At 58.7% G+C, this 25395-nt stretch overlaps 3 protein-coding genes across 7 annotated transcripts in view; 1 reads left to right on the top strand and 2 right to left on the bottom strand.

Annotated features, from left to right (window-relative positions):
• The first annotated feature begins 138 nt into the window (after window positions 1-138).
• NKIRAS2 (NFKB inhibitor interacting Ras like 2) lies at window positions 139-2276 on the top strand. Of its 2 annotated transcripts, XM_027747737.2 has the most exons (4): window positions 145-309; window positions 519-596; window positions 694-760; window positions 1128-1311. In XM_027747737.2, the coding sequence occupies exons 1-4, from the start codon at window positions 216-218 to the stop codon at window positions 1222-1224; spliced, it is 336 nt and encodes a 111-aa protein (XP_027603538.1). In that variant the 5' UTR covers window positions 145-215; the 3' UTR covers window positions 1225-1311. The 2 variants fall into 2 exon arrangements, with proteins under 2 accessions (XP_027603531.1, XP_027603538.1); XM_027747730.1 differs by having other exon boundaries at window positions 139-309; window positions 519-760; window positions 1128-2276.
• ZNF385C (zinc finger protein 385C) overlaps window positions 2211-25395 on the bottom strand; it is a 56148-nt gene continuing 32963 nt past the window's right edge. Inside the window, exons 3-9 of one of the 3 annotated variants that reach the window (XM_039380354.1) lie at window positions 13493-13635; window positions 10095-10205; window positions 8354-8525; window positions 7573-7902; window positions 5903-6090; window positions 5615-5728; window positions 2211-5331 (exon numbers count right to left, since the gene is read on the bottom strand). In XM_039380354.1, the coding sequence (XP_039236288.1) occupies window positions 5107-5331; window positions 5615-5728; window positions 5903-6090; window positions 7573-7902; window positions 8354-8525; window positions 10095-10205; window positions 13493-13635 (1283 nt within the window). In that variant the 3' untranslated portion in view covers window positions 2211-5106. Of the gene's footprint in view, window positions 5332-5614; window positions 5729-5902; window positions 6091-7572; window positions 7903-8347; window positions 8526-10094; window positions 10206-13492; window positions 13636-25395 lie in introns of all 3 variants that reach the window. The other 2 variants (XM_039380353.1, XM_027747711.2) reach the window with 2 other exon arrangements.
• CUNH17orf113 (chromosome unknown C17orf113 homolog) lies at window positions 17286-23363 on the bottom strand. 2 transcript variants are annotated; one of them, XM_027747684.2, is made up of 3 exons: window positions 23307-23363; window positions 20935-21562; window positions 17286-19937 (listed from the first exon to the last, which is right to left on the bottom strand). In XM_027747684.2, exons 2-3 carry the CDS (start codon window positions 21451-21453, stop codon window positions 18405-18407), a joined length of 2052 nt encoding a protein of 683 aa, XP_027603485.2. In that variant the 5' UTR covers window positions 21454-21562; window positions 23307-23363; the 3' UTR covers window positions 17286-18404. The 2 variants fall into 2 exon arrangements, with proteins under 2 accessions (XP_027603485.2, XP_039236285.1); XM_039380351.1 differs by having other exon boundaries at window positions 20935-22337; window positions 23307-23334.

The raw sequence follows: 25395 nt of genomic DNA, 5'->3' as shown, positions 1-25395 counted from the left end.
ACGGGCGGGGCTACGCCGGGGGCGGGGCGGAGGTGGCCCGCCCGCCAGGGGGAGCCCGCACGCGGGCCCGCGGGGGCCACTGTCATGGGGGTGGGTCTTGTCGGCGCCACGCCCCTCCCTGCAGCAGGGCCCCGCGGTCCGCCCGCCCGCTGGGGGGCGCTGTGGCGCCGCCCCTGAGCCCCGGCCGCGCCCGCCCGCGGGGCCGGTGAGGCGGGATGGGCAAGAGCTGCAAGGTGGTGGTGTGCGGGCAGGCCTCGGTCGGCAAAACCTCCATCCTCGAGCAGCTGCTCTACGGCAACCATGTGGTCGGTGAGTGCGGGGCTGCCCCTCTGCTCCCCGGCGAGGCGGCGGCCCCGTGTGCCGCGGGCGGGGCCGGCACTGGGCAGGGCTGTCCCTGCTCACCTCTAAACACGGGAGGTGCGGGAGGGCACAACCCGCCCGGCGGGGCATCTCCCCGGGCTGTGCCGGGGCCAGACCCCCGGCAGGGTCCCCACGTGTCTCCTGCCCACCCCCGCCAGGCTCGGAGATGATCGAGACCCAGGAGGACATTTACGTGGGCTCCATCGAGACGGACCGCGGGGTGCGGGAGCAGGTTCGCTTCTACGACACGCGGGGGCTGCGGGACGGGCTGGAGCTGCCCAAGCACTGCTTCTCCTGCACCGACGGCTACGTGCTGGTCTACAGCACCGACAGCAAGGAGTCCTTCAAGCGCGTGGAGCTGCTCAAGAAGGAGATCGACAAGTCCAAGGACAAGAAGGAGGTGAGTCCCCCGGGGGCAGGGGCTGCAGAGTGGGGTCTGCTCCCCTTGGCAGGTTCTCACCTTTGCTCCAGCTTGTCGCAAGACGGTTATGGGTCCCTGGTCTGTGAGACTCAGCTGTCATGGGCTCTGTCCTGGGATGTTCTCTGAGGCTACAGGTGCTCGACAGCCCGTTCCACTTTGGAGCTGCTTTGAGACACACAGACCACAAGAGGAGGGCAAGGGAGCACTGGGACCGTGGGGTTTCAAAAGGTCTCGACATGGAGGGGGGATCAGTGGGTCCAGCCCCAAGGGTGTCTGGGCAGAGCCAGGCAGCCCTGCAGTGCTGCCATTGTTACCTTCAGGGGCCCTTCTCACCCTTTTGGAACAGGTCACCATCGTGGTTTTGGGCAACAAGTGTGACCTGCAGGAGCAGCGCCGGGTGGACCATGAGGCAGCCCAGCACTGGGCCAAGGGCGAGAAGGTGAAGCTGTGGGAGGTTTCGGTGGCCGACCGGCGCTCGCTGATCGAGCCCTTCATCTACCTGGCCAGCAAGATGACGCAGCCCCAGAGCAAGTCTGCGTTCCCCCTGAGCCGCAAGAACAAGGGCAGCGGATCCATGGATGGCTGAGCCTTCTTCCCCTTCCCTTCCATTGCCACCTCCTCTTCCTCACCTCCCTGCTTCCCTTGCACACACCCCTCCTGCTGAGCCTGTCTGGTGTCACGGAGCCTGCGGGAAGCAGGTGGCAGGAAGAACAGTCGCCCCAGGGCTGGGAATGGTCCTTGAGGATGAGAGAGGCAGTGGGCCAGGGACCACCCTTCTCCCTGCCTGGCCTCTGCACTGTCAAGGTGCTGCAGGAAGGCCGGGATTCACCCAGAGACCCCTCTGCTCTCGGGTGCAGGCTGGGAGGGGGCAGCAGAGGCACAGGCTGGCCAGCTCTGCAGCTGGGCTAGAGGGAAGAACTCCCTCTCTCTTTTCTATTTCCTGATACCATGTGGGAAGAGCCCCTTTGCTGGCCCTGCCTACAGACGAGCAGCCCTCCTGGCCCTACCCCAGCTGGCTCTGCGCTGCAGCTCCTTACTAGCAGTGCCCACTGCTCCTTTATGCACAGGAATATCCAGGCATCCTGCCCCAGGGAATGCCTAGGGTAGGGCAGGTGCTGTTCCTGAGTGCAGGATACCCACATCCACCAATCCAGCCCTGCTCTTCTGGGTGCAGACTCAGCCATGACCTTGGAGCAACTGGGACTGTGCTTACCCTGCACACCTGGATCCCTGGAGGAGCTGGGACTCTGCTTACCCTGCACACCCGGATGCTTCAGGCTGCAGCAGCTCTCCCTGCCCACCTATCACGGTGCTGCCTTCTCTCAGAACTACCATAAAACCAAGGCACAGGTGTCCCAGTCCTGTCCAGCAACACCAGTTCCCTTCAGGTAGTCTGGATGTAGGAAAAGAGATGACAAAAAGACCTGGCCTGTTTATATTTGTTCCTTTTATTTACTGAGTAACACAATAAAGCGATGAGATTCGATTATCAAAATATTTTCCTTTTTTTTTTTTTTCCCAACAGTTATAGTACATCAAAAAAATATACAATGAACATTACAGGAGGGTACTGGCCAAGTCCCTAGAGTCTGGAGATTCCATTTGGGGTTGGTTTTTTTTTTTTGTTGGTTTTTTTTTTTTAAATCAAACTTCACATCACTCCAAGGTTATTTACAGAGGGGCACATGTTACCGAGCGCTATGGACTATCCCTACTCCTAGTACAGCATGTGCTAAGTCAAAGGCAGTAAATGCTTTGGAGAGCAGGAGGGGGATTTGGCAGGGGGGATGCTGTAATGGGGGGTTCTTACGCAGCTCGTTGCAGTATTATTGTTACTAGAAGGAATGGCTTTCTCAGGGTTAAAGTGCCAAGTACAGGAGTGTCTCAGGACTCCACTGGTGAGGGGCGATGGAGCAGCCGCAGCTCCAGCACAGGCTTTTTGGAACAAACTGGAGGGGAACAGGCCCAGCGGTGCCACGTGGCTCTGGAGGCCGGAGCCTGGCTGCTCCTGGTTCCCCGTGCTCCTGTGGCGCTGGGCATGGCACAGGAGGGACACGGAGCAGGACAGGACCTGTTCTTCTGCCACCGCCGGGCTGGGGGTGACCCTGAGGGCCTGGGAAGGGCACAGTGAGCTGGGCGGGGGTGGTTGGAGCCGTGCTGGCCATGGGCTGGTTGGCACTGTGGCACAGGGGACTGGGGTCACGTCCCTCCTGCCGCTGGGGGCCCCACCAGCGCAGGCTCCTGTCCCCTGGGACTCAGAATCCCCACGTGTGCCCTGGGCTGTGGGACCATCTCCCTGTCCCTGGCAGAGCCTGCCTTCCCTCAGCTGCACTCCAAGCCATGTCTCCCATCACCACTGCAAGACCTTTCTGTTGTCTCTACTCACGGCTACTCACTCTTCTCCCAGTGTCCTGTCTCCACTCTTCTCCTTCCCTGAGGCAGAGATGCCCTGGGCAGGTGAATCCATTCCCAGGGGCTCCATCACTCTCCTGTCTCTGGGGCAGGAGCACAGCGGTGGCTCCACGGTCAGTGCTGCCCACAGGCCCTGCAGGGTGTGCGGCTCCCTGTGCCCTGCTCCCTCCAGGCAGCTTTCCTTGCCCTCGCTGAGGCTCCAGCCCTGGGAAGCAGAAAAGTTTCAGCCACCAGAGTGGCTCATTGGCCAGTTCCTGTTCAGCTCCCCATGCCAGGACCCATCCTGAGCATCAGCAGAGCACGCTGGGCAAAATCCTCCTTAAATCCAGGTGCTGCTTATGGCCAAGACGTCGGATATGTGTGCTTGTGCGTGTGGGTTCCCAGGTGCACACACCAACCTGCCTCTTCCCGAGGGCTGGGAGGGAACGTGGGCCACGGCAGAGGTCTGAGCCAGCATCTTGGGCTGAGGACGGGACAGAGCTCAGTGTTACATTGGTTCTTCTGCTCCCACCGCTGCTCCCGACTGTACGGACACATCAGCACCAAAGGGAAACGCAGGTGGCTAACGCGGCGGGCGAGCTGCCCCCCTGGATTGCATAGATCGGGGTGGGGTGTTCCTCCAGCGAAAGGTCCGTTCGGGATGCAGCTCTCCTGCGTGTCTCTGTGTACAGCAGCGCGCTGGGCACCCGGAGTGCCGCAGGCACAGTCCCAGACCAGGTCATGGCTGGGCTGTCTGAGCACAGTGAAATGCAGAGCTACAGCCTCGGGGTCCCTCTGGAGCCCAGCATTCTGCAGGCTACAGGTGCCACCTGCTCCTTCGTACCTGATTGTCCGGGCTGCTAGGGACACCTTTGTTTTTGGGAATCATTCAGTAACTCCCTGGAAGCTCCTAACGGGGATGGGGTTGGAGGGCCGGGCACGGCGGGCGAGCAGCAGCGTTGCCTTTCACTGGAGAACCGAAAGTGCTTTAGGGACATTCACTCAGCCTCACAGCATCTCCCGGGAGGTAGGGGCAGGGCTGTCCCCATGGTGGGACAGAGGCAAGGAGAGGTGCCAAGCACAGGGTCACCTCCTCGGGGACCCAGCACCGGGCAGCCTGGCGCTCCCGGCCTCGCTGGCGGGAGGGGGCCTGGCTCAGCCATATGCCCGTTGTGTGCTTCTGGGGCCAGGGCAGGGCCCGTGTGCTTTGGAGGGGGGAGGCACTGGCCCTGGGGTCAGCTATTGCTCTTGGAGTGAGGATACGGTCAGTGTGGCTGGTGCCTGCTGCCACTGGGGCTCTTTGGCTGGTGGGATGTAGGGAGATGTGGGAACTGAGGGGCTGGTGGGTGGCACAGAAACCCCCAGCCAGCACAGGCAAGTGTGGGGCTGGCGAGGGCACAGCCAGCCCAGGCTGAGAGGGGAACTGCCAGCTTCCCACCTGTGCTCCTACTCTCCCAGTAAGAGCTGGGCTGAGACTCCCCTCACAGTTCCCTTCCCATTGGGCTGGCAGGGACCAGAAGGATGCTCCTTCTCCCAGGGACCAGCCAGCTCCTCTCCTTCCAGTCTGGTAACTGAGAGGGTGATGAAGAAGCAGCCAGCAGGCCAAGGACAGGCAGGCCATGGCCATGAGACGGTCCTGCTGACTCAGGCACCGTCCTCTCCTGTGCACTGCCCAGCCATGATGGGCTGCTCTGCCAGGCGGGGCCGGCGCGGGCCGGGGGAGCGGTGGGGATGCGTGGCAGGGCTGGCCAGGCTCTGCCGGGGCACCTTGCTCCAGCAGGAACCTGCTCCAAGCAAAGGAGAATCTGGGTTTGATGTCTATGACTACGGTTTCCCACCAGCCAGGAGAGCAGGTAGCGGGAGCGCTGCCCTGCCCCGCACAGCCCCCGCAGCACAGCCCGGCCGCGGCGCGGACCCTCGGCGGGCCAGCAGCTCTAGTAGGGTGCGAAGACGATGGGGCCCGGCGTGGTGCGGACGTGGGCCGGCGGCGTTCGGAAAAGGGCTGGTCCGAGGATCGGGGCTTGGAAGAGGGTGGTGGCAGTGGCTGGTCGCAGGGCGAGGGGGCCGGGCATGGCGCAGACGGCAGCGGCGGTGAGCGGGCTCGGCAGGAAGCGGGTCGCCAGGGTTTTGGTGAGGTGCTTCTGCAAAGCCAGCTTGGACTGCAGGGAGGGAGGAGGAGACTCCATGAGATCATGGAACAGGTGGAGGAATCACAAGTGCTGCCATTGTGAATGCTGCTGCCAAAGCACTCCCAAGTTATCCCTATTCTGGCCTTCCCAGGAATAAAGACTTGAATCCACCCCCCCCCACCACAGCCCACCTTCTGTGAAGGGAGCAGCTGAGGTGTGGTGATGTGAACTGAGATTTAAGAGAAGCAGCTCCTGGGACTCACTGCAGGGATGGCTGATGGCGAGCGAGGGTGCTGTGCAGGGAGACAGGTACCTTGAGAATACTCACTGCGAGGGCAGCGTTCTTCTGCAGCTTGTTGTAGGGGCTGTACTTAGGCTTGGGCGGCTTCCCCGCCAGCCTGTCTTTGTGTCGCCGGCTGCTCATGTGCTGGGGAGGAAAACAATTGGATCACTGGGAGCCAGGACAGTGAGGGGAGACCCACGGCACTGTGCAGTTTGGGTCCGCAGGAGATGCTCCTCACCCTTCAGGGACCATCAGGTACCTGCCCCAAGCCCCTGCCCACCCACACCCTGTCCCCCTGCACTCCCCGGGCACCATCACCTGCTTGAGCTGAGTCTCCGAGTTCACGTAGATCTCACACACTTGGCAGTGAAACGCCTTGTTCTGGATGTTGATGCTGCCCTTGTTCCCGATCCTCTTGGACTTGTGCCCTGCCCGGGAGAGCAGCTTGCCCCGGCCTCGCCGCAGCTGGGTGCCGTGACCTTCCAGCATTGACTTGTGTTTGGCGCCTGGTGAGAGGGGACACTCAGCAAACCCAGCCCAGCCCTGTGCTGTGGCAGCAGGGACGGTGCCCTCCACAACAGCACCAGGAAACCCACACCAGCCTGTGCCTGGCAGCACTCACAGGCAGAGGGGGACAGGGAGCTGCCTGGGAGCCCGTATTCTTGCCGGCACTGTGCAGCCCATTCCCAGACCCCGCCAAGCCTCATGTCACAGGCAGACCAGAGATGCTCAGCTTCCCAGAGACCCCCCCCACATGAACCAGACCTTCACAGAAGCTGCTATTTTGAGTGTGTGCTGGAGCCTGTCGCCTGTCCCCGGGCGTTAGCACAGTCTGCGGGGCCGGGCACTCATTGCCGTGCTGCAGCATCTGAGCCGTGCCCAAGGTCAGAGCAGAGCCGTGCGGAGCCAGGAATAGCTCAGCTGGGTCACAGCAGGCGGGGAAGGAGGAACCCGAAATCCCCGCACACCTGGGGACAGGGCGCTCTGTCCTACCCCTGCCAGCGCCAGGACGGCGGGGGCGCGTGGGGGGCAAGTAATTTAAGCCCCTGCTAATTCATTCTATTTTTTAAGGCGTGAAGCAAGGAGCCGTGTGACGGCCGCAGAGCAGCGCCAGCCTGCAAACGTTTGTTTGTTTGTTCTTTTTCCCCAAATCAGCTCCTAAATTCGTAACTGGAGCTGACAAAAGCAAAAGGACATGTCTGCAGCTAAGCCGCAGCGGTGTCCTGAGCCAACCCTGCACACAGCGGCTGCTGCCACCCCGGTGGGCAGTTGGGATGGGAGAACTGGTTCCCAGTTCTTGCTGAACTGGGGGAGAGAAGGACCTTCCATTTAAAACTGAGATGCCCATTCCATTTTAGCATCCTCCAGAGAAAGGGACGAGTCAGGATCTGACACTGCAGGGCCCACAGACCCTGCTGGGTGCCCCTGTACTGTGGCTGCCACACCCACCACCACCCCAGGGGTGGGTGTCTGTCCACCCTCAGGGTTTCAGGGGGACCCTCAGCACCCCCCACCTGTGACCTCCCTGAGGGGCTGCCCTGTACAGCCCAGGAGCCTTCACTGGCTGTGGGGCTCCAAAGCTTGTTGGATTCCCAAGGCACTTCTCTACAGAATGATGAGCCCAGACCACCGAGCTGCTTTGGGAAGGAGTATCCTGGGTCTGCAAGAGGCCCTGGCTATCAGCTTCAAGCCAAATGAAATATAAAGTTGCCTCAATCACTTGATTAAATGTAGCTGGAAATGTCCTTAATTGAGACACGAACAATAAGAGCATTCGACCTTGAGAAAATTCACCACAGAAGCTGCAGCCCAGGTAAAGCCCCACAGCTTATCTGTGAAGGCCACCTTAACGAACCCTTTTTAATTACAGCAACACTCATTAAAGCTCGCTGCTTCCCCATGAGGCCATTTGGTGATGGGGCATGATTTTGCTTGAAACCCCAACAATGGAGCAGCCCATCCCCCTGTCCCTGCAGTGATGCCCTTACCGGTGTTGTGAGCCTCCAGCTGGGACAGGGAGTTGACAGTCACTTTGCAGGTGGGACAGTACAGGTGCTGTTTGCTCTTCTTCCCCTCCTTCTCGCTCTCAGGGGCTGAGCTGACGCTGCCACCTGACTCAGCAGCCTGTGCCTCGGCTGCCTGGGCGGACGAGGAGGCCACACTGGTGGCATCAGAGGTGCCCTCTGAGAGCTCAGAGGCCAGTGGGGAGCCCAGTGGGGCGATGGTGCCCGGCAGATCCGTGGGTGATTCCTCGGCGCTGGGCGCCAGCCCCAGGCTGCTGCCCTCACCCTCTGGCTCCTGTGGGCTGCTGGCGTCAGCTGCAGGGCAGGGAAGGAAAGGGGGAAACGGGAAAGAGAAAGAAATGGGCAGAAAGTTCTCTGTGCCTGAACAGGTTTTCTGGATTTCAGGGAGCACCTGCCATTCTCCCCCAGACCATCTCGGGCACTGTCTGCATGTGTCCATGCTCCCACCAGGGCTGTCCCTGCATGTGGCAGAGCCCTGGGACGTGTGAGGTAGAGATCGCTTCCTCTCCCGCATCCATACAAAACACCTCCCGGAGACACCAAACCACGGGGAAAACACCGGCCATCCCCCCACAGCCACAGGGATGCCCAGGGCCAGGCTCCCCCCAGGACACTGCTCAGGTTCCCGTGCTCAGCCTGTCACACGGGCAGAGCACAGAAGCTCATTTATGAACGCTGGCAGTGGCATCTCTGCCGTGCTGATTGCAGCCTCCCCAGCCCCGTCCCCCCCTTCCTGTACCTGTACCTGTGCTGCCGGGCTCCCCACTGCCCTCGGGGATGGGGGACAGGTCGGCTGCACTGTCCTGGCTGGGGGTCCCCGCTGCAGCCCCTGCCACCTTCTGCTTGTTCTTCATGGCCTCGATGGCCTTCAGCCTCCGCGCGTGCTTGTGCCCCTTGTAGTGGGCTTCTGCCTGGTTCTAGGGGCAAAAGACCGGGATGACCATGTTGGTGCAGCCGCCGGACAGAAGGATGGGCACAGAGAGGGCACGTTACGAGGCCAGCTCTGGGATGTGGCTGCTCAGGCACATTTCCAGTACAGCCACATCCTCTGGTGACATCCACCCCCAGGGCCACGACTACCACAGAGGGGCTGTTGGGAGCAGGGTGTAACATGGGGGGATGCTGGTAGGGGGGTGTAATACAGAGGGGGTGTTGGCAGTGGACTGTAACACAGAGGGGGTGTTGGCAACGGGGTGTAACACAGAGCCACATCCCTCCTCCCCCCAGCCTGCTCTGACAGTGACATATTGGGGCTGAGGTGTCACTCTCTAAGACATCACCATGTTGCACGGCTGAGATAAGGACCCTGCTCTGATTAAATGCATCAAGTCACTCCTAAAAGCAGCTTTCAGGCAAAATTTATGACTCCAGAAATGTAGAATGAATTGTTGCTGTAAAAATGAAATAAAGAGGTTCATCAGTGGGGATAACATGTCTCCCACTGTATCCTAAGGGTTGTCCAACACACGGTTCACGTCCCCCAGCTCCTCTCTCCCAGCAAACAGTGGATAGATAATGAAGTGCGACTCTGACGGGTTCATGTCTGCACCGAACTGATAAAAACAGCCACAAAAGAAAATCCTCCAAGCATTGGTGTCCTCCCAGGGGGGACAAAGCCGTATTGTCCCCCAAAACAACTCCAGCTCGGCAATTTATGGAAAGGAACCCCAGTATGAATTAGACACTGTACCCCTGAGCAGCACAGATTAATTTGCACAATGATCCGGGGGGCCAGCTGAGGCTTCCAGGGCTTGGCAGGGGGAAGCATCCCATCCCTTCCCTTCCCTCCCCCCGTGGCTTTCCAAGGGCTGGGAACAGTGGTCAGGGCCGACGGCCAGTACGTGGGAAAGCAAAGGGCCCGTCGGAGCGTGGTGCCTCATTAGCAAAGACAATAAACTCCCCCTGGATATCAGGGCTGGAATGGGACTGGGTGCAGCCGAAGTAGGTCACCACCGCCGCGCCAGAACACCCGCGGGCTGTGAGGGTCTGTGCCAGCATACGCTCCCGCAGGGGAACCTGGGGGGGACACGGGCAGGGACGGGCAGAGTGGGGACAGGGACATGGGGTGCTCACGGGAGCACTGGGAGCACGTGGTGGGACCAACTCTCCTGGCACAGCACTACCAGCTGGGATGAAGCCTGGAACAGGGAAGCAATGCTTTTCCCCAAGCCCCCTGGCTGCGGAGAGGAATCACGAAGCCCAGAACTGCTGAGTTTCAGTAGCAGAGCAGCACCAGCCTCGGGTGCTGCAGATGCAGCATGGCCAGGCTGGGACAGCTCCTCCACGGGTGGCAGAGACTGGCCAGGGCGCAGGGCTCAGGGAGGCAAGAGCAGCTCCCACAGCCCCCACTGCCCCCATGCTGCCTGACACCAAGCACTGGCAGCTTTGGTGGATGAGTAGTATGGCCCATCATCTTGGGATGCCTCTGCTCCAGTGCTGGCCCCATGTGCCCCACTCACCCCAGCCCCACCTCTGGCCCCGCTTACCGCAGAGTTGAAGCGTAGGTGGCAGATGTTGCAGGATATGAACTGCTTCTTCTTGAGTGGGGCCGGCACGCCAAAGGTGTGGCTGATCACTGCCTTCTGCACCGGGTCCATCTGGAAGGGGAGGGAGGGCAGAGGGTGGCTTGGTGCCACATCCTGATGGCTGCCCTAGCGTGGCACCACGACCCGGTGACCCCCACGCCTGCCACGCTCCCAAGGAGCCGCTGCCAACACCACAGAGCTCACACTGGGAGCGAGGGGCTGTGGCTGCTGAGGCAGTGCATCAACACCGGCTCCTGTCCTGCTTAAACCATCCTTATATCCACCAATCTCGCAGGGTCTGAACATCAGCTGTGGTCTGGCAGAGGTGATGAGACCCTGTCTGTCCCAGTGTGTCCCCACTGTCTGTCCCTGTCCCTCCCCACCTCAGACACTGGTGTCACAGATGGCAAATTACTGTTTGACACCAGTGCCCACAGCCATGGACACAGCTTGCCCGAGGCACAGTGCCCGTGAAAGCCCCTCTGGGCTGCCCCACTGCTCTGGTACACTGCACCTGCTCAAACCCAATGATGACAACTCACTCACTGGGCTGGGTACACACAGACCTGCTTTGGTGACCTGCCAGGAGCACTGTCCATCGTCCAGCCTGCCTGGGGCCACAGTGGGGCTGAGCATGTGGCCACTGCCAGCCCCTGGCCCTTCTGTCTCACCCCAGGGCTCAGCCTCATTCCGCAGCCCAGGCACCAAAGTGGTTCCAAAAGCCATAATTGTTTTAAACAAAATGCATTTATTAAGGGAGAAAACATAAGAATAACCTCTTTGTCTGAGCGTGGCTCTAATCTATAATGCAACTATTGTTCCCTACCCTGTGGCACAGGGAGATTATCTTATCTGAGTCCTGCTGTCAGGAGAGCCCGGGGTTTTCAGCGATCGTATTTCTCTGCAAAGCTATTTCGCTGCCGAGACAGGTGCATCAGTCTTCGAGGCACATGCCTGGACAACAGCGCCATTATCAAGACCCCAAATTCCTTTCCAGGAGTGAGCAGAATGGTAAAAGCAGGTGATTAATGAAGTGCCTGTTTGCTATGAAATTTTACTCACTTATCTGGCATATAAATGAAGAGGCATTTGGGGTTCGGCAGAGACCCGGAGGAAGCTACAGATGGCCAAGATGCTGCTCCATGCCTGACGACAAACATTGCAACGTGCTGCTGGCAGCATCCCCACGCTGACGGGCTGTGGGGCTGGCGCTTGCTTTCCAGAGAAACACCCACCTCTTCTTTCAGAAAAAGAAAAACGGCTCCAACCTTCCCAGCAATGTCAGCTACCAGGTTCCAACCGGTTGCTCTCACCGAGCACCACCAGATCCCATCAATCACCACTGGCTCCCACGGAGCACCACTGGCTCCCGTGGGCTCATCCACGCCCCAAGCACCGGAGCAGGAGCAGGGCAGGGATCAAAGGAGGATGCAGAGGAAAGATGCTGGCACGAGAACACAAATGCAGCCAGAGACTGTCCTGGCCTCAACCACACCCTCACAGCTACCTCGGACACGGAAAAGCCCCCACAGCTCCCATGGGGCCAGTGGGGGCTGTGCCACCGCCGTACGTACCGGCACCCACAGTCGGAGGCTGAGGAGCTTCCCAGTGGCTTCCAGCAGAACGGAGCCAGCAACAGAGGTTGGCTTTGGGCACCACACTCTTGGGGAATAAAGATCCCGGCTTTATAGTCAATTTGTATTGACTCACATTACTTTATTTATCCCTGGATGTTCCTGTCGACATAAATAGCGATCCCTGTGTTGAGCTCCCTGTGGCCCCTGAGGTCAGGACTGGGAATTCACAGGGATGCAACATCCGTTCAGATCGTGTCTCCTGACGGAGTTTTACGAGGCGCTGCTAGGTCCTGGGGATTTGCAACATCCCAAGAGCAGGGAAGGGCCTTTGGAGCACGGAAAGTGCCTCCTGTGCTGTGTTAGGGGTTTTTATTCCTGGTTGCTGCTCTGAGTGGCAGCAGGCAGCTTGGAAGGGTTTTGCTTGCTTCAGAGTAAAACATCTGCTGGGTTCATGGGAGCCCCGTGACCTGCTCCAAGTGCAAAGTGTTCCAGATCATCAGCCCTGGCACTGCTCGGCCAACAGCACACGCCAGGCTCAGGTCTGAGCTCAGAGCGCTTCACTTCAGGTGCCTGAACAGCCGTGACAGCCTCCCCTGGCATCTCCATCCATGCCCGACCCATCCTCCACAGCAGGAGCCCCCATGGAGCACAGCAGCCGTGCAACACTGTGCGGCTCCAGCAAGCACCGGATTCATATTCCAAGCTACTGATTTTTTTAAAGCACCAAACCGGGGCGAACACGCGCCGAGGCAGCGGCAGGCGGGAGCTGAGGGGAGTGAACAACAGGCGCTGGGTCAAGTTCACTCCTGATTCCAGTGACTAAAAAAAGAGCCCAGACAAAGAGCAGGAACCGTAATGGCATCAAAACCCCTCCTGTCCTGTGTTTGTGTTCCTGCTCATTAGCCAGGGAGAGGCTGGGCTGGGGCTTCAAAAGAGCTTAAGGGACTCAGACGCCTGAATCCCATTCAACAGCAACAGGAATCCTGTGCTTAATTCCTGCGCCGTCTTTGAAGATCTCAGCGATAATTTGCACCTTCCGAGCAGGTTTAAGCTCAATGCCACTCACAAAAGGCTGGCAAGCACGGAGGGGGCTCAGGAAAGTCCCGTTTCCAGGATCACGAGCGAAAACCACGGGCATTTTCTGAACCCTGAAACGCCAGCCCTGCCTCAGCAGGGGAGAGGGGGAGCAGCCCTGGGGCCCACTGCCCTTCCTGAAGCAGAATCTGCCCCACAGCAATGCTGGAGAGCACTCAGGGGGACAGAGACCCCCACAGGGCTGGGACCAGCCTGGGGAAGCAGCATGGCATGGGGAAAACACCATTGCACACCCGACACACTGTTGGTTTAGCTGTCTAATAGAACATTGGGGTGGGAGCAGTCCCCCTATCACCCCGACTCCCCAACACCCACAGCACCAGCCACACTCCTCATATCTGTAACACCTTCTCTCTCTTTCTTTCCTTTTCCTTATTTATTTTTCAGCTAATGAACTGCTCTCCAGAGCTACTTTATTACTATTGATTCCAGGGGCAAAATCCAATTGATCTTGGTTAAAATGAACCACGTTTTTAACTCTGGTACCGACAGGCACTGGCTGGGCAGGAATCGCTCTGAGCTAAGGGCAGGACAGGCGTGTTGAACTGGTGTCCAGCAGCCAAAGATCCTGGGAATTAAACCAGAAACTACCTGGTGCGGTTCAAGGACCAGTGCCATGTAAAGGAGGGACTGCTGCAGGGGAAGAGGGGTCCAACAGCCAATGCCCACCCACCTCCAGGGACTCACCGTGTTGAAGTTGGGGAACAGGTTGAGCGGTGATGTCCCGTTGAGCCTGAAGGTCAGAAAGTGCTTGATGTCCAAGGGGGGGTGAAGGGGCCGTCCAGGGATGGGCAATGATGCTAAGAGGGGGCTGCTGTGTCCGGAGGGACCTGTGCAGGCAAAGGGAAAGAGCAGCATTAGCACTGGTGGTCCCTGCTCGCAGCGGGGAGACCAGGCACCTGAGACACGGCACGCGGGGACATCTGCTGTGCATGGCCCCTCCTCAGTGAAAGGTCGCAGCCCAGGGTGGCCCTGGGCACCCCTTTGTCTTTCAGGCTCAAAACCAGCAGCCCAGTTTGAAGCTGAATGCAGCTGCCTCCACATCAGAGCGTGGACATGCTCAGGAACTCGCTCTGAACCCTCCAAAAGGTGTCAAAACCTCCCCCAGGGAAGCAGCCCCTTCCTTGGGCTCCCCCACGACAGCACCATGGGGGTTCCTCACCGGGGCCAGTGAGGTTTTGGCTGCCAGCAGTGGAGGAAGGACCAGGGGCAGAGGCTGAGCTGCCCCCGCTCCCACGCTACAGCCGCCGCTCCCCGTCACCCGCAAACGAACCACGCGCTCCGGCGTGCGACTTAAAAATAGCCTGGGGTTATTAATAATGTTCTGTCTAAAAAGAAAACACCCGTGGGATGGAGGGAAGGAGGGAGGGAGGGAGGGAAGGAAGGCCAAGCAGAGGGATCTGACTCCAGCCTGCTCCCCATTCCAGGTTCTCAGTCAGGCTCATCACGGATGATGAGCACAGCAAAGCATCCTCTGAGTGGCAGAGAGGGTCCCTGCCCAGCTCTGAGAGGGAGGAGGGGGGAAAGCTAAAATAAAAAAAATTAATTAATCAAACAGAATAAATCAGAAACGGTTTCAGAACGCTGAGCCAGAAGAGCCCATTCACATCCCACACGGCTTCATGCCTCCTCCAGCCCACTCACAGCCCTGTTCCTCCACCTGCAGCAAGGACAAGGCCAACATCTCTTGTTTTTTTGATTTTTGCGTTCTTCTTCACCTCAAAGGCATTGTGGAGCCCCTGCCACAGCACAGCGTGACCCCATCCCACCACCCCAGCAGAGCAGAGAACAGCCCTTGTGGGAGGGTGTCGGGGGGATCTGCTGCTCCCACAGCAGGAACACTAACTGGGAGCCATCACCACCAGCACCTCTTTGTGAGAGCGCTGAGCCTGAGCCCTCCTCCAGCCCCCTACACCCTACACTGGTTGTGCAGGACAAGGACCCCAGGCTGGTGCTGCTCCTTACTCTGCTCTGCACCCACCCTGCGCCAATCCCAGCTGGTGCAGGAGCCGAGACATGAATCTGAAATTCAAAGTTCGAGAGATCCCCTGGATTTGAGCAGCGAGCGCTCGCCGCCGGCCCCACGGGCACCAACGACCTCTTTCTGGGCGAGCGCACGCGGCGGCTCTGCCACGGCGCCGGAGCCATCCCCGAGCCGGGCCTGACTCCGGGGAGGAATTACAGTTTGCTTCATCAGGCGTGCACTGATCGAGTTAATTCCAGAGTCGCCCAGAAGGGAAATCTGCGAAACTGCTTAAAAATAAATAAATAACATTACAGCAGCAGCAGCAGCAATGAGGAGGGAGCAGCAGCGAGCAGGACTGGGTGAGCAGTGCATAATTAACCTTCTGAGGCGTGAAACAGTGTTTCTGCATCAAATCATCTGAGACAGCCCAGCCGGCGCCGTGGGAGCTGCCTGAGGACCCCCCAGCACAAGCGGCCCCATGAGAGAGCAGCAGTGAAGGCATTTGGGGCTGGATCACGAGGGGTGCTGATCACCACTGTCAGTGCGGTTTGCGCTGACTGCACTGGCCTTAAAAACATAAAATATATGTACATGTAAATATATATATCTGGGAAGAACAAGAGGGCAGGCAATTGTCTCCTCCCCCAACATCAGTAACCACATAAAGGGGTTCACTCCCTGGGGAGTAGCCCCTGCACTGGGCAGGCACAGGGGGGATGCTGAGGGGACACAGAGTCCCAGGGACAGCCACCACCCGCAGCAGCTGCTGCCCACAACAGTACAGACAAGATACACCAACCTCTTTGGCACATCCTTGAGCTCAGATTTGTGGATTAAACATATTTCTGGGCTGGGATAAACCAGGTGGTTGGAGAGAGCCCAGAAATCCCAGTGAGACCCCTTGGAGGGTCAGGACCTTTCCCCCCAGCTTTGCCCCTGAAGCAGACAAGACCCTCGGGAGCAGGAAAAGGGCTGAAGCCACCCCAGTGCCATCAAAGCTGCCCAGAAAGCCACAGCACTCCACTGGGGCACCCACGTGATGCTCCTGGGGCACCTTCCCAAGGTTACAGGGCCATGGCACTGCCGGTCCTGCCTTACCTTTGCTGCAGGGCAGATTCCGGCAGCAGCTGAGGGCGGTATTTTTAGGTATTAATTAGACACTCAATTACAGGGATTTGCTTTGAGGAGAGTGGCAGGGCCCCAGGTCTGTATAGAATGACACGACCTTACCCAAGGTGACGAGCACGGCCAGTGGTGGGCTGGGCTGTGCTGGTGAATGGCATCCCCAGACGCTCAGTCTGCAGCTCCGGAGTGGGGTGTCCTCTGCCACAGCACCGGCTCTGTGTCTCCCCCTGTTTTGGCAGAGGAGCCCCCACGGCCACAACAAACGCTACTGCTTCAGCACCACAGGTCCTGCCAGGATGGGATGTGCTCCAGGCCCTGTGGAGCATTCCATGGGGCTGATGCAAGGAGGGGAGTGTGGGAACCCCGTGTTCCCAGCACAAATACCTGCTGCAGCCTGTGGAGGGGGTCTCTGTGTCCCCCCCAGTTCCACAGGTAGCATCCAGGTCTGACCAAGAGATGCCAAAGCCCACAACGTCACTGCTATGGTGCTGCACATCCTCTGCCTGGGGCTCAGCCAGAGCCATCAGATCCTGCACATCATCTGTCTGGAGCTCAGCCCGGTTCCTGTCGTGCAGACAAGTGGCTCTCAGAGGGGTCTCTTGGAATTTAAAGGTGTATTTCAGCCTTACGTTTAACCAAGCCCCCAAGACCATGCATGGACACAGTTCCCAGCCTGTTCCCCAACCCTTCACTCCACGCAGCCACTGAACACACACCTGCAGCAGGTTTTCTCCTGGTCCCTGCAAGGCAGAGCAGAGCAACTGTTGTGCTCTCACACCCCATGCATGTGAACCTCCCAGAGCTGCCTCTGAAGGCAGCAGGGCCAACGCTGCAGGTTCTCATACAAACACGAGTCTGCCAAGGACCCATCTCCGCAGACGCTGCTGCCTCAGAGAGCATCTGGTGCAGAGTCTGCCCAGGCCAGATGGAGACAGAGCTGTTTATTCACACAGAGGCAGCCTGGCTCCCTCCCGCTAGGGAGGTGTTCTCAGCAAATTTTGGTGGTGTCTCCAAATCCTTACACAGGGCTTTAAAACTTTGCCTCTGACCAAGCATGGGCTGAACTCACTCCAGCTCTTTCCAGGAGGCTTCCTGGGAGACACGTGTGCTCCTCAATGCCAAAGGCTGAGGGACTGAGAAGAGGAGAAACACCCAGTCACAACACTGGACCACAACAGCAGCACCAATGCAGCCCAGGCACCTCTGGGATCCAGACCAGTAACAAACAGATTGCAACACACTGGACTCCCGGAGCAACCAGACCATGGGGGAGCAGGTGGGGCAGCTTTTGACAACCCCAGCAGAGAACTCAGCCCTCAGGATTCAACTGAGGTGATGCTTCGGGCTGCTGCATTGGGTTTATTGCTGATTAGAATCAGTCAGATCTGAAGGAAACAGCCTTCCAAGTCAAAACCAGCAGAGCCCTGTCATGCTGGAACACACCACGCAGCACCCCAGCCCCACTCAGCCACCGCGCCAGCACCCCCAGACCCGAGGGCAGAGGTGCCCAAGCCCCTGCCCACCACGGGCACCAACAGCTCTGCTCACCTCAGGATAAAGAGAGTAACACTTCAGAGGAGGAATGCAAGCTGAACACCTCTGGATGGTCTCAAAAGCAGGTGTTGAAGGACTTTCTCTTGGGCAGCAGGTTGCCGAGAGCTCAGGGTGCAAAGGGAAAGCTGAGACGTGTGGACGTTTTGGAAAGACCAGAAATACACTACTGATTATTTCTGGACGCCGATCATAATTTATTCTGTCCTTGCAAAAAAAGTCCCTTTATATATCTTTAAACTTTAAGCACTAGGAAAATTAAGTTAGACCTTTTTAATACATATATTTATATATATATATTTATATATATACACACATACACATATGTACACAATGACGCATTTAAAGTTATATTTCCTTGGCCATTACAATATCGTTCCCTAAATCTCTTGCTCTTGAAATGATCATGACTTGATGCCACTGCTAAAAATACTCTGTGCTGTGCACAAGGAACACCAACACGACACCGCCAGGCATGTCAGGGTCGACTCCAGGCTGGGAGGATGTTCTGCCTTTTCTGCATTCGCTCTCGAGGCTCCAGAACAACAGAAATCTATTATTTTTGCAGAGTATTAAGCAGAAGCTGCTGGGTATCTTTGTGCAAAGGCAACATGACATTTGAGCTCAAGAGAAGATTTGCCTTCCTATCCCTAAAACAAAATAATGACAAACCCTTGGAGAAAAATCATTGCAATTTGGGACCTTAGGTGGCCCCAGGCTTTTGAATTCTGGGCAATTCAGCCAGATGCTTGGTGGATGAGGGAGGGGTGGTCATAGGACCAGCGTGGCTTTGTGAAGGATCCTGTTTCCTCTTCCCAGCACGGAGCAGGTCACCATCCACCGCGGCCGCCCAGCCCCACAGTGACCAGCGACGTGGAAAGGCAGCATTGAGCTGGTGCTGGGCACTGCCTGCAGGCCCCGGCTCCCGCCCGAGGGCTCAGCCCTCACTGGCCACACTCACTTCACCTGCGTCATGATGAACCCAGACTCCCTCATGCTTTCGTAGTACTCGATGGCCAACGCAAAGTCAAACTCACTGATGGCCGGCCCGTCGATGGCGATCTTCATGAGGTCAGAGAGCCCCTCGTCCTTCGTCCGGCGCGACCGGCTGCGCTTCAGCAGCTCCCGGCCCCGGCTGATCTTCTCGGCGAGGACCGAGCCCAAGGGCAAGGCCAGGGCGATGGCCGCCAGGACAGCGAAGTCTGGGAAGAGCTCGTGCATCTCAGAGCTGCTGTAGACCAGCTTGACACAGAGGTCCTTGAAGGAGAGCTGGCTGAGGCTGAAGACGATGCGCTTGAAGAGGGGAAAGTCGCTCAGGGCCCTCTCACTCACCACCACCCGCGAGTACGCCTGCAGCAGGAAATTCAGCTCGCTGACTCCATAGCTGCCAATGTCCTCCAGAGACTGGGGATAGCACTTGGGGTTGAAAATGGCTGAGAAGGAGCTGATGGCCTCCAGAACGCTGGTGGGGAACCTGTCTAGCAGGTTGCCCCGCACACTCTCCAGGTAGGTCTCCTTCAAGTGCTCAAAGTGCTTCAGGTGCACCTGAGAGCAGTTGGCCAGCTCGATACCCTTGTAGTAGAGGCGGCTCTCACCCTCCTGGCCGTCCCGCGGGTGCTCGTTCATCTCGCTGAGGAACTCCTGGAGGTTCTGGCCGCTGGTGCTCTGCTGGGCCTGCAGCGTGGCGGCCGTGGCCGAGACGATGGGCTTCAGGAGGGAAAGGTCAAAGTCCTCGATCTGGAAGAAGCGACTGAGCTTCTGGAAGATGGGGAGGACGTCCAGGAGGATCTTGGTGAAGGCCACAAACTGGAACTTCTTGAGCTCTTCGCAGAGGCCACGGGCCACAGGCGAGTGCTCTGCCTCGCTCTCCAGCAGCAGCACCAGTGTGGGCCACGAGGAGTCAATGGCTTCCACAGCTGGGAAGATAGAAGTCCAGTGGATGGCTTTGGGGCTCCCAAGGTCTATCTCACAAAGGTCCAGGACGCTCCGCAGCTCCCGCAGGCCATCGCTTCCCCCCTGGAAGCTGGAGTAGAGCCTGTACACAGCATCCACAGTGGTCTCGTACTTCTGGAGGTACTCAGTGGTGCCGATGGTCTCAGCCGGCAGCAGGGAGCTGCCGTGGGACAGGCAGTGCATCTCGGTGAGGAGCGGGCAGAGCGAGGTTAGCGCGGTCCCCACCCCGTTCAGCCGCTCGGCCACCAGCGAGGTGCTGTCGGCACTGAGCCAGGCGAGCTTCATGGTGGGGATGCCGAAGGAGCGCATCACCTCACCCACCTTGCCCGCCACGGTGGAGGCCTCCCCGGCGGGCAGCTCGAAGCTGCCCAAGAAGGCAGTGGAGGTCTGCCCGTTGCAGGGGGAGACAGTCGTGGTGAACATGGCGAGGCTGCGGTGCTCCAGGACATCCACTGTCTCATCCACCACCAGCCCCACAAACGGCGAGGCTTTGATCCTGTGCCTGTCCTCGTTGTGCAGGACTTTGGCGATGGCTGCCTGAGCCAGTTGAAGGAGGGGCACAGGGAGGGAGAGAGAAACACAAATGAGGTTCAGAGACAGCAGGAGACGCGCAGCCCCCAGCACACAGCAAGCGGCCGGGCTCCCACCCGTGGGCTCCTGCAGCAGCACAAGGGCCCAAGCCAGGGAAAAGCCCTTATGCAAGCTGCACACACAGGCTGGAAATCACTTTCCTTTTCCTTATAATAAACTGCCTCCTCCCATCCCTGTCTGGCAGCCTGAGCACTGCGTGAAGCTGCTGAGAGCTTGGAAGACCCTGCCCTGAGCTGGGGGTCAGAGCCCCACAAGCTACAGCAGGACCCAACACCAGCAGCAGCACCAAGACACAAGCCCCCAGCACCCCATTCCTGAGCCGCTGCCTGTGCCAGCCACAAGGCAGGACACCGGGAACCTGCCTGCTCAGTTCAACTCCAGCAGTTCCATCAGTGCTTCACTGGCCCAGCATGGGCAGGAGCAACAGCAAAACTCTGCAGCGTCTTTTCCTTCTTTGCTCATTTTCCCCCATTTCAGGCACACACCCCAGCTTGGAGGGGAAACTTCCTGTGTGCGTGTGTGAGTGCTGTAAGGATCACCACAGGCTGGGAAACCTAATTAGTGGGTTTAGTCTATCTGCAGCAAAATAAGGCTCTGCAGATAGCTGAAGAGCCTGGCAAATGGCCAAGACTCACTAAAAATTTAATTTGATTTTAGCAGGCACGAAGCGTTTGTAAAACTCAGAAAATCCTTTCTAAACTCTCTGGCTACTTGATCTTCCTGAGCACTCAGTTTAGGGCAAAAGAGGAAAAACCCACAGTGCCCGTGTGCTAATTGAACTCCGGAGCTTTCATCCTGCAAGCAGCATGGCAGGCTCAGGGAGCTCCCGCATAGCCGGTGGGCACAGACACCCTGCTGGCTCTGCAGAAGGCAGTGGCTGCACAGCACTGTCCAGCCCTGCTGGCCGTCACACAGGCGCAGACCCCCAGCCCCGCACACCCACCTGCATCTCCCTGACGCTGCCGGGGTGGTAGTACTCGCTGTGCTCCGAGGCCAGCAGCGCCTGGCACAGGTTGAACTTCTGGAAGTTGAGCAGGGAGGAGCACTTCTCATCCGGGATCTCCTCCTTGGCCATCCAGTAGACGGTGGTGAGGACAGCCACCTTCGCCGGGTTCACCTCCACCTTGATGACCGAGCGCAGTTCGGGGTGGCCGTGGACCCGGGTCTCGAAGGCCAGCTGCTCGCGGTTCACGGCCAGCGCCTGGCGGTGCGCGCCGGAGGTGACGTGCCGCAGCAGTGCGTGGCGCTGGAAGTTGTCCGTGCCCACGGTAAAGGCGTTCTCCGCTTTACCGTGCTTGTTCTTCACCAGCGCCTGCCGACACTCTATGCAAAACATGAGTTTCCTCTCATAGTCAAACTCCAGCCAGGTAAATTCTTCCTTCCAGTGCTCATTGAAATAGCGTTTACACTTTTTATTGGAATTGGAAGTTTCCCCAGCCGGCTTTTTCCCTGGAGGCACCATACTGCTGTGGCTGGGAAATCAAACACTACGGTTGAACCGCGCCGTGCCTTGAGGAGCAGCCTGCACATTTAATTTAGTAAGAAGGTCTATTACCACTCTCCTGGTCCGACTGGAGATGAAAGAGACACAAGGGAAAGGGATTAGGGCCCTGCAAACCTCAGCCAGGGCTCAGCGAAGGGCTGTGGTGGCATGGCGATGGTGGTGTGGTGACAGCGGTGGTGACAGTGGTGCTCAGGGCAGGCCAGGCTATGCGACAGCCCCAGCACCATGCGGGGGCATCCCACTGAGTGCCGGCATCACCGGCAGCTCTCGGTGTCACTGGTGGGACTGGTGCACGCACACACAGTCCCACTGCCACAGGGACACCCACACACTTCCCTCCGGAGCAGCCCTTCCCACTGCACTGATGTTGGGAAGGTGAGGAAGGCTCAGAGCTGGATGAAACACCCAAACAGGAACATTCAGCCCCAGAGGAGCAGCACCTGCCAGCAGTGGTGAGTGCCAGGGCTCTGGAGCAGCACAAGGGTGACTGGAAGACAGCTCAGACACAAGTGCCTGTGAGCACACGTGTGTGCTCTCAGTCCTGCCTGGCTTGTCTCTATCCCGGGGAATTGCTGAAGCCGTGGCAGGTCCCATGGCAGCGGGGCTGTGCTCTGCACAGTCAGGGCCAGCCCAGCATCCCTCCCAGGGGGTGACACACTCAACCTGCTCCAGCTCAGGCTCCCGAATATCTACTGAGCTCCAGGTTGCAAAGCAGTTACCCACGTAACCAAACCAGGAGCTGCAGGGTTTAAGCACTCACTTGACCCCTTACCCACGTTTCAGCCCCACTCAGTCCAATTCTCACATTCCTCCATGAACAGGATTGAAAATCCAAACTGAGCCTTGATAAAGGTGATGGGAAGAGGAAGAGCAAGAACGTAGCACATGGTGAGGAAGGGACAGAACCAAAATGCAGAGGAAAATGGAAAGAACATGGACATTTAGCAGCAGCAAAGCCGGGAAATACCATCAGTCCATGTGACTTGCTGAGAAACCCAAGAGGAACTTGGGTTTTTTTCTGAAGAACAAATGTCCCAAACCGAAGCCATTACCATAGCCCTTGGGGAGCAGGGGGAACCCTCACAATTAGGCATTAGAGTAACACCCCAAACTCCCAGTGCTGCGAGTGCCCACTCCCATAGATGCTGGGCTTCCCATGGGGTGCTCTGGGCAATGCTGGCAGGTGGTTCTGGAGTGACCAGCACCGCAGCTGCCTGGCACAGCAACCCCATCCCAGTGCCAGCAGGGCACCCATCTCCTCCAGCTGCAATGGGCCAGTGCACGGCCCCAGGGAGTGGATTCCTCTGCTCTCTCCCTGTCATTGACCCCATTCACTCCCACCCCATCCAGCACAGCCCACCCTCCAGCACTCGCTCCAGCAAAAACTGCTGCCTTGGAAAGAAAAAAAAAAAGGCAGCAATTAGTGTGTGGGGTGCATGGGATCAGGGGGAACTTGGGATGGAGCAGAGCACCGCAGCACCCCTTCCCGCATGACCCGTGGTGCTCCAGAACCAGTCCTGGCTCCAGCCCAGAACCCCTCACTGCTGCTGCCCACGGGGAAGAGCAGCACATCCTGGGCGACTCGGTGGCAGCAGCTCGAGATGGGGGTGACACTCCAGTCCCCACACCAGCCTGCTTCTCCCCCGGTCGGGAAGTTTGGGCAGGATCAGGATTCACTTGTGAGAGGACAAGCTGCTGCCCCGAGCCCCGTCCCCGGTGCATCAGCCCCGGCTGCGGGTGAGCGGGGCAGCCCCAGCGCCCAGCCCAGCCCAGCGTGCCCACCCCGCTCACCCACCCCTACATATACGTACCATGGAAAGGCCGCCATAAGCTTTGGGGCGTTGGGGCGGCGGGGGGAGGGGGGCTTGCAAACTTCCCAGATTTTGTTTTTTAAATAGTAAAAAAAAAAAAAAAAATCTACTTAAAAAAAAAAACAACACCTACTTAAAAAAAAAACCAAACCAAACCCAAACCCAGCCAAGCAGCAACGCCAAGCCAAAAAAGAAAACGAAACGAAGCGAGGTGCTCAGGAGGCAGCAGCAGCAGCCCGCACTCCGCATCCCGCACCCCCGAGCGCGGCGGCTGCGGGAACAAAGCCTGCGGCGGGCGCCGGCTCACGGGAGCACGGGAGCAGCCATCTTGCTGCGAGGACCGCCGGGCTCGCGGATGCTCCCGGCAGCCCACGGCGGCAGTGGCCACTAGCGGTGGCCAGCACCGGGAAGGCCGCGTGGCCGCGGGGACAGCGGACGCAGCAGCCGCGCCGCGGGCTCTGGCCCCCCCTGGGGATGGGGAGCGCACGGAGCTGCGCCCGGTGCCCGCCGCGGGCTCACCTGCCGGCACGCCTTTTTGCCCAAGGTGCGAGGAGAGGTGGGCGCTGAGCGCCCAGGAACTCCCCCAGGGATCCCCACATTTGCGTCCAGACAGGAGCGGTGTCCCCGGGTTTGGGCAGAGCCGGGATGCGAGTGCCCCGCGCACGGGCAGAGCGACCCCCAGGCACGGAGATTCGGCAGGATGCAGGTCCAACAGCGCAACGTGTTCCTGTTTACCCGTGCTCCTGGTCCATAGCTGCAGGGCTGGGTCTGAAACCCACCCCCTCATCTCGGGGCTCCCCAGTGAGCACAGGGGCTCCTCTCATCCCCCAAAAACTTTCTTTTAGAACCAAATGCAGGTGAGGTTTAGAGCCCCTCAGCTTCTTCCAGAAACAGGGTTTTGTGCCACCTTTGCTTTCCCCCAAACGATCCCAAAGGACACCAGTGTCCTGCAGGACCCCTGACAGGAACTCCACTCCTTGTTCCCCAGCACAGACCCTGTGCCTGGGAGCTGAAGGGGATGCTCCCACCCCGACTCCCCCTGCAGAGTCAGGGTATGAGGAGGGATGTGGCCCACCGGAATGTGCCTGGATTAGGGGCTGCATTGTACCTGGCTCCGGCTGGCTCCACAGCAGGGGGGTCTGGCAGCCTCCGGTGAATTCCTCTCTTCAGGCTCCTCTACATATCCTCGGGCAAGAGGCTCTTCCTGCTCTGGGGACATTCCTGCCTGGCCACCTTAGCCCAGGGTTAATGAGAGCAGGAGCTAGTGAAACCAAAGCTGGCTCTCAGGGTGAAAACATGCCCGATTTATTCTTGTGCTAATGCCTCGAGAAAAGAGGATTGAGCCTTTTTAATGAGTTTTTAGGCAGGAGCCTACTGCATCCCCTGGTTCCCAGCATTCAGAGCGGGACTGCAAAGGTCAGCAGTCCCAAGTGGCTGGGGCCAATCCCGCTTCCCATGGGGACCCCATCAAGCTCCTGCACTGGGATCCACCAGCAGGACCGGTGGATTCCAGTCGGGAACACCCTCTGCCTGCTCTGTGCCAGCAGCACGGCTGAACTCACTGATCCCTTCTGCCCAGCATGCCCATTTCTGCTGGAAGCCTCCAGCTTTAACATGGGTTTTGGGCAGTGTTTGCAGGATGTCCCTGACCCTGCCGAGCACCCTGCCCTCGCATCCCTGCCAGATATCAGATGTCCTTCCTGAAGGAACTGAAGTGCAGATACTCCTGTTTACCCCCGTGCAGCAGCAGCCGCCTTGGCCCGAGCGAATCATTGCTATTTTTCCCTGCTGTGCTGTGCCTGGGAGCTGGGCAGGCAGGTGCCCCATTGCACCAGCACATCCATCATCTGCACAACACGAGGGCGGCCATGGCCATGAGCCACAGTTTCCATCTGAGCCCCGTTTTCCATTGGAGTCCCACCCATGTGGTGGCTGGAGCAGACCCCAAGCACATTACTCCCACTGGGATGCTCCGGGCCAGTCCCTGACACTCCTGCCAGCACTCCAGCCCCACATCCATGGCTGGGTTTCCCAAGGGTTTCTCATTACATCTGTAAGGAGCTGAACAGAAGAGACCAAATGCTGCCAT

This window comes from Pipra filicauda, unplaced genomic scaffold, assembly GCF_003945595.2.
Source record: "Pipra filicauda isolate LSUMZ 115617 unplaced genomic scaffold, ASM394559v2 scaffold193_size2426894_pilon, whole genome shotgun sequence".
NCBI lineage: Eukaryota > Metazoa > Chordata > Aves > Passeriformes > Pipridae > Pipra > Pipra filicauda.
The sequence above is the reverse complement of the archived record's forward strand: the minus strand, read 5'-3'. Positions and strand labels throughout refer to the sequence as shown.

Coding starts and splice junctions, on each gene's coding strand:
- CUNH17orf113 (XM_027747684.2), bottom strand. CDS start 21,453: ATGGTGCCTCCAGGGAAAAAGCCGGCTGGGGAAACTTCCAATTCCAAT. Junction 19,938..20,934: donor GCAGCGTCAGGGAGATGCAG/GTGGGTGTGCGG, acceptor CAACTGGCTCAG/GCAGCCATCGCCAAAGTCCT.
- NKIRAS2 (XM_027747730.1), top strand. CDS start 216: ATGGGCAAGAGCTGCAAGGTGGTGGTGTGCGGGCAGGCCTCGGTCGGC. Junction 310..518: donor CTACGGCAACCATGTGGTCG/GTGAGTGCGGGG, acceptor CACCCCCGCCAG/GCTCGGAGATGATCGAGACC. Junction 761..1,127: donor AGTCCAAGGACAAGAAGGAG/GTGAGTCCCCCG, acceptor CTTTTGGAACAG/GTCACCATCGTGGTTTTGGG.